Source organism: Propithecus coquereli, unplaced genomic scaffold, assembly GCF_000956105.1.
Source record: "Propithecus coquereli isolate 6110/MARCELLA unplaced genomic scaffold, Pcoq_1.0 Scaffold519, whole genome shotgun sequence".
NCBI classification, from domain to species: domain Eukaryota; kingdom Metazoa; phylum Chordata; class Mammalia; order Primates; family Indriidae; genus Propithecus; species Propithecus coquereli.
The window spans coordinates 328,947-339,390 of NW_012151052.1; the positions used below are offsets into that span (position 1 = coordinate 328,947).

The following is a 10,444-nucleotide window of genomic DNA, read 5'->3' on the forward strand; positions in this document are numbered from 1 at the left end:
CCAATGATCAAACATTCTGATAGTAGTGCTGGTTTAATATGTGTGTATACCCACCAAAATGCATCACTGTACCTTTTAGGCTGGAAGAGAATATAATGTCAGTATGGACTCATAGATTCCTATTTGATTCGATGAGTTACAATCCATTACTATCATTATTTATTTTGGTGCCCAAATTATCCCAGATCTGGTCAGTGAGAGACAGCCCCTTCAAGCTGGCGCCCATGTCTTTTTGACATGTACTCATCTCTTTTTACCCACTTCCTTACTTTCTGGCAAAACAAGATGCTCCAAGTTCACTGTGATTTTCCCTATCCCATCCCTGGACTCAGCCACTTCTCCAAGGATTTAGTGGAGAATGGCATTTATGAACTAAGATCTGGTGCTACATGTGCTCATTGCTACTGGGATGTCACTGCTTCTAGGTCGTCCTGGTGATCCGTGCAAGGAAATATAAATACACACACACGTACACACACATCTACATATATTTCTATATCTAAGTTAAAACACTAGTTCATACTGAGATCTTCCGTTGTAAAGCCAACATTAGAGTTCATTGCAGTTTTCCTCGTTTTTGTATTTGTAACTCCTTTCACTGACTGTGAGAAACCTGGTTCCTATTATCCTCAATATATATTAGTTACTTCTGAAACATGAAGAAATTAGTCTCAGGATTGCTACCCCATATCATTATGCAAAACAAATACACTAGCTAGAATTTGTTTACAGTTCTTTTTGTCATTTTGTCTGAAGTTTTTTCTGTTATTTTTTTGTCTGAGGTTTTATAGTCAAAATACTGTATTTAAAAGTTACTTGAGATAGCTTTCTGTTTCCTCTGGTGAGTGTGGTATGTTATTAATTTAACTAGTTACATACATTCATTTGTTTCTAATTATATTCCATTTAGTTCTTCTCTGTTGATCCTATCCTATTTTTGAGTATGCAAAACATTGACGTGATTCAAAAGTCAAAACTATACAAGAAAGTATATTTGAAGTATCATTCCCATATTTCCAAACTTCTATTCCAACCTACACCCTATAGCTAACCAATTTCATTATTTTAGTTTTATCCTTCGTTTCTTTTTGTGAAAATAAGCAGACACATGTATACTTTTGTATTTCTTCTCCTCATTTACCAAAAACATAATATATCCTATACACTTTTTTGCATTTGGGTTTTTTTTTTGCTTAACAGTATATCCTGAAAATCACTTCAAACCAGTTCATAGAAATATCTTTCAATCTTTGTTACAGCAGCATAGTACTCCATTGTATGAAAGTGCCAAAATTTATTCAACCAGTCTCCTACTTATGGGCATTTGGATTGTTTCTACTAATTTGATTTTCAGATTGTTGGGGGTGTATTTTCAAGGAAATTCATAAAAGTAGAATTGCTGGAATAAACACTAAATGTCCATGAGATATCTGCCACAGGTCGGGTTTCCCAGGGAGCCAACTCTGAGATGGAGATTAGCAAGCAGTAGGTTTACTAGGGAATGCTCTTGGGACCCACAGCTGTGGGAGAGAATAGACAGAAATAAGATTAGGCAAAGGAAGGAATTACGCAGCTCTGATGTCTTGGTGGAGGCCTCAGCCAACCTTCTGGGGAGCTCTGTAGCTGGTGTGAACCTTCATAGTTAATTGGACTTGGGAGATGGGGCTGGGTCTTTATATCCTCACGTGGATCAGTCATTGGATGCAAGCCAGCTCAGGGAAGGGTGTGACCTTAGGTGAGCTGACTCTACTCAGCTGAGGTAATTCTTGTAGGAGGCTGAGAGCAAGGGCTTTTCTGCCAGCAGCACTTCTCAGTCCTGGGGAGAATCAGTCCTCCCTTCCTGAATGGGGTCTGGGCATTAGAGCATACATGACAGCCCCACTCTTGGGTTGAATCAACTGCTTTGTAGTAAGTTCTGGGAGCAGATCCTGCAGGATTCTGGTGGGCTTTTCTTCCTGGGGAACACTTAGAAGAGGAAGCTCGGTGAAACCAAATACAACCTCTGCCACTGCAGCTGGTCTCAGAGCTACAATTGATACTCAAAGTTCCCCTCACCGCCACCACCCTCTGCTAGTACCTCTGCTCTTCTCGGTGGCTTACCTGGTAACCTGACCCAGACCCTCATCCTGGAGGGGTCTGAGCCCCTGGTTATTATGCCCATCTCAAACCATGGCTGGTGCACTTACCATTTACCATCAAAATAAGGTAAAGGAATACCAAGAGGCACCCAAGTGGGTAATCATGGTGCCAAACATATTCTTCCCTGACCCCAAGGTAACAGCAGCCTTGCTTCCTACTGGTGATTGAGGTCAATTACCTCTGCCTGCTGGTCCCTTGATGTGAGGAACCCAATGTGTTCACATGGCAGCCATTGCGTATAGTTCAGTATGTCCCCTGGGAGAAGCATTCACCCTCAGAAATGGGACCTTCAACTCACAGAGCCCAGAAATGCCGGGACAGGAAGTACAAATTAATGGATCACTGGGAGGAATGTTAGGTGGAGCCCTCTTGCTTCTGCACCTTGATTCCCAGACCCTTGTATTCTACCTATTGGGAATGAAGAACCAAACACCAGTCATTGATTTAAAATTTATTCTGTGCTGTTAAGGATGGCACCCCATCCTTGTTAGGTATCCTTCTTGAGATGGCATTTCTGCAGTGCCTTTGATAGGTCCTTCCATCACTTTAATGGGCTAGCAGCTTCTGGGTGCTGTGATATGGGATATGACCAGTGGATCCTATGGTCACAGGCCCACTCTCTTTCCTCATCTCACCTCCTTGGCTGTAAAATGGGTTCTTGGTCTTATGCAACATTATTTGGGATTCCATGCCAATGATCAAACATTCTGATAATAGTGCTGGCTTAATATGTGTGTATACCCACCAAAATGCATCACTGTACCTTTTAGGCTGGAAGAGAATATATTAACAGTTAAGTATCTGGATTGTTTCCAGCTTGAGGGATGGTGTCATATTGGGGACTCAAGTGCTAGCGAGTTAGACATTTGGCATTGTAGTAGCTACGTTATCCTTGGTAAGTGGGAACCCTGTTGTTGGGCTCATGCATAGCCTCCAACCTTGCCACTATGGCTACTCCATTCATGTTGTCACTCAGCATTGGGAGGGCTGATAAACAGGCTGGCTCATATCAACTGACCAACTGCTTCTGTCCTCTATTTAGTGCCTTTTCCATTGCAGATATTCTTTGATGAGTATTAACAAAGGACACCTTGTGTCCTTTCCCATGGAACCACCCACATACATTATGTCAGACTTTCTAGTCCCCAGTCTTAGGATCTTTCTCCTTCCAGGTCCCTGACCAGCTGGCCAAGTCATTAACTGGTGCTCATAAATCCATGTATATTCTAATTTTGCCCAGCTTCTCAGTCCACAAAAAGCGGATAACCAGATGCATTTCTTGATGCTCTGTCCCTTCCCTGGGGACACTGGGAGGCCTTCTTCCTCATTCCTGTCTTTTAAAGCCATTCGAGTAGGGTTAGACTGCAGCTGCTGTCCATTTTCAGTTCCCCTACATACTGAGTTGATCCATCCATGAACCAAGCTCATGCTTTTTCCTTCTTCGTCAGCTGGTCCTAAATAGGATCTTTCATGCAGCCATAGGTGTCAGCTGAGGGAGAGGCACTTGTGCAACTCTAGTTGCTGACAGTGGGGGTCTGGGTTACCTGCTGGTGCAGCTTGCTTGTGCCCTTTGGTTCTGTGTATGCCTGATTTTGAAGGAACCACTTCCATCTCATGACAGACTGTGGCTGGGCAGATAGCACCATATGACATAGTAGGTCTGACAGACAGAACCTATCTTATGAAAGCTTCACAGTGACTTGGTGCAGAATTTAATTTCAGACAGTGTCCAGTAGCATGCCCAGAGTTATTTCTCAAAAGGTGTATAATTCGTTGACATTTGGCATGGCCTTGCTGAAGAATCTTAGGGGTTTGCATTGTGTTTCTCCCACCGGGGATTGTCATATACTCCTCAGGACATATTTCCCCTCCACTGATACCTCCGATACAATAGGATTGGCTGCTTGCACCACAGCCTGACCTGCTACAGAGCCCTTTCTTGATCTTGACTCCACTCAAAACTGGCAGCCTTCGTGTTACCTGGTATACGGGTTAAAGCTACATTCCCAGGGGTAATACATGCTGCCTCTAGAACCTGAAGAGGTATACCTAGCATTCTGCTTTTGTGTGTGTGTGTGTGTGTGTGTGGTAGGAGGTATAAGGTATAAGATACTTTTCTTTCTGGTTCCCACAACCTTCTTGCTTAAAAACCACCATTGCCTTTCCAATGTTCTTACGCTAGAGGTACCATCTTTCTAACTTCACTTAGAAGAGCCTGTATGTTCTGGTGCTATTTAAATATTCCCTGTCTTGCCACTCCCCATCTCTCAACAACATCCAGTCATCTGGAAGATCTTTCCATTCCTCCAGTTCACACTTAACTAAAACACCTTCAGACCTACCCCTCACTCCCACAGGTAACTCATCCTTAACTGTTCTTGTAGAGCTTAACTTAAACCTTAGCTATTGCTCTCTCCTCTGTCACCTGACTTACTTCCTAAACCTCTGGTGTATGTTCCCCCTGTAATCCTGTGACAAACAGAACTGATCACACTGCTTGCTGGGAAGAGCACAGATGGGCATGCAATCTCTAGTGTATGGTAGGTAGGTCCCCACTAATTACTGGAGAATGATTAGAGGAACTGGTTAAGCAGCCAAGGTCTTTTGATTAGAATCGATCCTATTTTATGTTAATGACAATATTAATCCAGGATTCTATTCTCCCCGCTGTACATTATTTACATTTGATCATGAATGAACGAATTATTGTTGACAGCAAGACATGTATTCAGCTTTCATAGTCGAAAATGTCAGACAAGGTATACGATAGGACAGATCTAAGTCATGCCCTCCCTGAGCTTTAAGCAACCAGGCAACTGTATTTGTTCTGAAAATCAGTAACTGTCCTATCAACGTTAACCCTCAAAGCACAATACCTTGTGTTCAACTGGCCTTGACCTCAAAGCACTTTGCAGGCACTTTTCATGAATTTAAAGAACGATTTGTTACCCAGAGGTGAGGGGGCCGGGGCAGGGACAGGTGCAGAAAATGCAAGAAATTGAGACACCCACAGCAGAAGAACTATATAGCTCACACTCCACTCACAGCTGAATGGGACCCGAGCTTTACGCTTCGGGAGGGCGTCTCCGCACCCCGGCCCCGCCTCCGTGCCCCGGCCCCGCCTCCGTGCCCCGGCCCCGCCTCCGTGCCCCGGCCCCGCCTCCGTGCCCCGGCCCGCCCTCACACTTCCGCCTGGTCCCGAGCCCCGCCTCCCCGCCCAGCCTCGCCTCCATTTCCCAGCCCCGCCTCCCCGCCCGGCCCTACCTCCACGCCCGGCCCCACCTCCATTTCCCAGCCCCCTCTCTACGCTAAGGCCGGTTCCTGAGCCCCGCCTCCCCGCACGGCCCTGTCGGTACACTCGGGCCTGGTTCTTAACCTCTCCCCTCTGCCCGGGCCTGCCCTCACACTCCGGCCGGCTCCTGGGCCCCGCCTCCATATTCCGGCGTCCAGCCCTCCCTTCCACGCTCCGTCACGGCCTCTAGCTCCACGCCCGGGCCAGGCTCTGAGCCCCGCCTCCATGTCCCCGTCCCAACTCCACCTCCTGGCTCCCGTCCTTTCCTTCCGTTAGCTCTACGCTCAGGCCGGGCCCTGAGTCCTGCCTCTCGGTCCTGGTCCCGGTTCCCAGGCCGGCATCGCGCCTCCCCGCCCCGACCCAAGCCCAAGCCCCTCCTCCACATCCCGAGCTGAGCCCCTCGTCCCGGATCCCGACACGCCTGCGGGGGCGGAGCTGCGCCAGGTGCGGGGCCCGGGGCGTGGCGGGCGTCTCGGGGCGCCAGGTGCGGCTTCCGCGTCAAGATGGCCGCCGCCCGCCGCGCGGGGGCCCGGCTCCTGCCACGCCAAAGCTCGCACCTTCCCGCCGGGGCCCCGCTGCTGCGTGTCGCCTTCTGCCTCCTGTGCTGGGCCCCGGCGGCTGTGGGCGCCGTCCCTGAGCTCGGGCTCTGGTTAGAGACGGTCAACGACGTAAGTGGAGTGTCGGGACCGAGGCGTGGCGCGTCTCGGGCCCTTAGGTCCCCATGGGCCGGGCCCCGGGATTGTTCGCTGGGCTTCTGGCGGGCCAGCCCCAGGTCCCCTAGTACTCTCCCCGAGCCTTTTGTCTGTTATGAGCAGTGGGCCGGAAGCGCCCCTTCTCCGGCTCGACCTAGGCTGTTGGGGAAGAATAGTCAAGAGTGCATGGGACGGCTCTCCCTTCTAAGCGCCCTCACTGTTCATGAGGATCACCATTCCCGAAGCCCTGGCCCCTCACTCTGCTCCGACATGTTCTGGCTAGACCAGGCCCTCGTTTATTCAGACCTGCGACCGGACTCTCTTGGCACACCTAGCAGCATCTTTGGGATTCGATTCCTGCTCCGCCCGATGCAGCCGTAGGGGCCACACCCGTGAGGCCGCAGGGAGGATTTTCTAGCGCTGCGTTTTAGCTTAAATTTAGAAAGCGCGTATGCCACTTCGGTTTTTTTCTTTAAATGAGAAGGGAACATGCAACAGTCATCCCACCCCTCTTTCTCTTTTCTTGGGTTCCTGAATTTCTCTACAGTTCGCATCACGGTTCCAGGACTGTGTGTGCTGGTGGGGCGGGATGTGTGATTAAGGAGTGCTGGAAAGGCAAGTCTGGAGGCATGAGTGGGTGGAAGCTCTTCCTTTCCAGGGCAGGCCATTAGAGAACTTGGCATCCAGAAGTTAGAGAAGATGATGTGGGAGGGATACAGGCGTGGAATTATGGAAAGTCTTGCAAAAGAGAGACAGGAAGTCTGGAAGAGGCATTATCTCCTGCTCTCTAGGGTCAGATGACTCATCTAGCTGTGTTGGGATGGGTATTTTCCACATAGATTGAAACGAAGTCCAAGTTCTAAAGGTGAGACTTATGTTTTGAATTCCTTAACCAAAAAAAGAAAGTAGTACCAAAGGTTACAGATACTTCCTACAACACAAAAGCTACTCAGAGGAGCAACTCAGGTATCTTTCTGGATCTTTAAGGCCTAGCACAGCCATTCCCTGCAGTCTTCTTCTTGGTTGGTGACCTATTTTGTGCACCCCTTATATAGCCTGCACACTTCCGTTATTGAATTTCTCTGAACAGGAAAAAGCAAAACTAAGTGAACTACACCCGTGGTTTCCGGCTGCTACTATAGTGAATGGATAATATAACAATATTGGAAGTGAATCGCCTCGTGCATATTGTTAGACTACTTGAGCATATCTGTAAAGATCTTTGCCAAGTATACTTTGGATAGTGAGAATCCAGAGTCCGTGGGGGAAGAATGAATTTGCTTCCTGCTTGAGAAAGACAAGTTTGTTCCCTAGGTGCTTCATAATCTTTATCAGGCTAACTTTACTCCTATATGACCTTGAGCCAGTAGAAGTCTAAAAGCCCTTCTTTAGAAAGAGTGGACTGATTTTTTCTAATTTGAGTTGTCAGAAATAGGAAGGGAAAATAGGGCTTTCTTTCATTTGTACTGCAAATCTATCAAGAAATGGTTCTTGGCCAGGCATGTTACCTCACGCCTCTAATCCCAGCACTCTGGGAGGCCGAGGCAGGAGGATCGCTTGAGGCCAGGAGTTTGAGACCAGCTGGAGCAAGAGTGAGACCCCATCTCTACCAAAAGTAGAAAAATTAGCCAGGCATGGTGGTGCATGCCAGTAGTCCCCGCTACTTGGGAGGCTGAGGCAGAAGATCACTTGAGTCCAGGAATTAGAGGATGCAGTGAGCTATGATGACAACACTGTACTCTAGCCTGGGCAACAGCGAGACCCTGTGTCAAAAAAAAAGGAAAGAAAGAAATGCTGCTTCTGATTGTAAAAGGCAGCAAGCAGTTTGGGCACCACTATGTGCCATGTGCTAGACTGGTCATTGCTGCTGGGAAGTTGAATTTCACACTTTCAGATACAGCACCTTTCAGGAAGCTCACACAATAGTAGGGACAACAGATTCATGAGTAGATAATTATGTACATGACAGCATACTTAGAGTATTTCTGGAGCCCCAAGGGGGAGTCTCCTAACTCTGCTTCCTAGAGGAGGTGCCTGCCTGGGTCTTAAAAGATGAGTAGGTGTTAACTTGGTGAAGAAGGAGGGGGGTAGAGCGGCAGTGCAGGAAATTCTTGGTGTTGCTGCTACATGAAGTTCTGGCAGAGGTATTAGAGGGGACTCAGGTCACCATAAGCCTTCCATGCCTGAATACGGCCTTGAGCCTGAGGCCAGGGGCCTGAAACTCAAGGACCTGTGCTAGCCAAGGCAAGTCATGTCATTGAGTGGAATGAACTAGGTTCAGGATGGAAAGGGTAGTGGGGAATGTGGTATACCACAGATCGCATGCCCTGTCTGAAGAGGGCAGCTGCCATTGAGCTCCAGCTTATTCTATGAGTACTCTATGGTAGAGTAGGTACAGGATTGCCATGTCTTCTTGTTTTTTTTTTAAGATTAAGCAGGAATCCATATTTTTATTATGGCAATTAAAAACTTTCAAACAACAGAAAAGAAGACCTCTTATGGGCCCAATAAACCCCATTTGTAGGTTGAATTAAACCCCCTGGCTCCTAATAGTTACTTTAGGATGTGAATGAGGGAGCTGTTGAAGGATTTTAGACAAAAACACTAATCACTTTGGCTGTAATCTAAAGACAAATTACAGGCTAAGGTCTGGAGGCATAGGTACCAGTTAAGCTATTACAGAAGTCTAGGCAGGAAATGCTGACGACCTGAATTGGGGCAGTGGTGGCAGCAATGGAGAGGAAGAGCTAAATTTGGGAGGTGTTTGTGAGGTAAAGTAGGCATACTTTGGGGATTGGGTGATGGAAGTGAGGGATTGGAAGGAGCCATGGCTTGGGTTACTGTAGCTGGTACCATCTTTAATCAAGGTGAACAGTATAGGAAGAGGTGGTGAGCAGAGAGGACTGTGTCTGGTTTAGGGCAGGTTAGTGTGGTATGTCTGTTAGGCATCACTGCATGTGTCCTTTAGGCAGATGGGTATGTGGATCTGGAGCTCAGAGGAAGGATCTGGGCTGGGAATTTTTGTTACTGTTGGGGAGGGGGAAGAGGTTACTGCTTGTCCTATCAGTGCTTTTATTTTTCCTTTAAATTCTTAATCACTTGTTCATTTGATGCAGTCCCTTCTCACAGGATTTTTATTATTGAGGGGATATTAAATAACTAATCAATTGTTGATTGTGGTAAGGGTTGCGAAGAATGGGCACTAGAGATTGTGCATAAGGGAGAGTCTGCCCTGGTGTGGGCCACAGTGGAAGAATTCCTAAGGAGGAGGCTTCTGAGTTGGGCTTTGAAGGATAAGAAGGAGCTAACTAGATGGAAAAAGAGATGGAAGGATTTTTAAGTAAATTTTCCAGTTGATCACTAAGATCCCTGAAGGCAGGAAGGATTGTGGTTTTCAGGAACTGAAAAAAAGTTGCTGGAGAGGTGGAAAGGCTTTGATTATTTGAGGTCGTATAGGCTTGTGGGAAGAATTTTGGTCTATTGTAATTGCATTGGTAAACCATAACAATTTGGGGCTCAGGGTAGGGGAGACTATTGTTTATCAAAAGTACATTGGTGTTGATACTAAGAGAGCAGCATGCAGATACACAGGTCATGCCATGTCTGAGTGGCACTAATCATGCAGTGGCAGCAGCTTTTACTTATGTGTTGATAGCCCTCGGCTAAGACTGCTAGTGGCAGGAGCCCCCTTGCTTCTCACATCAACTGTAGGGAGTAGACAAGTGGGACAAGGTTTTAAGCAAGTGGGTGATGTGATCAGGTTTACATTTTAAAACATACTCCGGTTAGAGGGAGGAGTGCAAGGATTAGAGCTCTATATGTTGGAGAGTAGAACTACTTGTAAATAATAGAGAAAAAATTTTTAACAAGATTTTTCTGTATTTGTTTTTCGTTTTAGAAATCAGGACCTTTGATATTTAGGAAAACTATGTTTAGCTCTACCGATATCAAATTTTCTGGTAAGTGTAATAAAATGGAATACTAATATAAACAAATAACAATGTGATCTATTATAAAAATGCATTGATGTAAACTAATGTAATAATTTTATATATATTAAACTAAGAAAATGTTTTGCTTTTAAGTGGTTCTGGCATGTTAAGGTTTTCTTTTGTTTCAGTCAGGATTTGGTTCTTTGCAAGAATAGATTTTTCTAGTCCTCTTTCAGAAAATATAATATGAATCATTCTTTAAAAATCATAATAAAAGTCTAATAAAGTAGGGCTCAGCAAAAAAAAATTTGGTTTCTGTGAAATTTAACTTTGAGTCCTAGATTTTAAAACTGATAAACTAATTTTAAAGTGATAAAGTTTAAAGTGAT

General features: G+C 46.2%; 1 protein-coding gene across 1 annotated transcript in view; it reads left to right on the forward strand.

Annotated features, from left to right (window-relative positions):
* The first annotated feature begins 5,877 nt into the window (after positions 1-5,877).
* The window catches only part of TMEM87B (transmembrane protein 87B), a 57,619-nt gene continuing 53,052 nt past the window's right edge, over positions 5,878-10,444 (forward strand). Inside the window, exons 1-2 of the mRNA XM_012656760.1 lie at positions 5,878-6,099; positions 10,022-10,082. Coding sequence (XP_012512214.1) covers positions 5,935-6,099; positions 10,022-10,082 — 226 coding nt within the window. The 5' untranslated portion in view covers positions 5,878-5,934. The remainder of the gene's footprint in view (positions 6,100-10,021; positions 10,083-10,444) is intronic.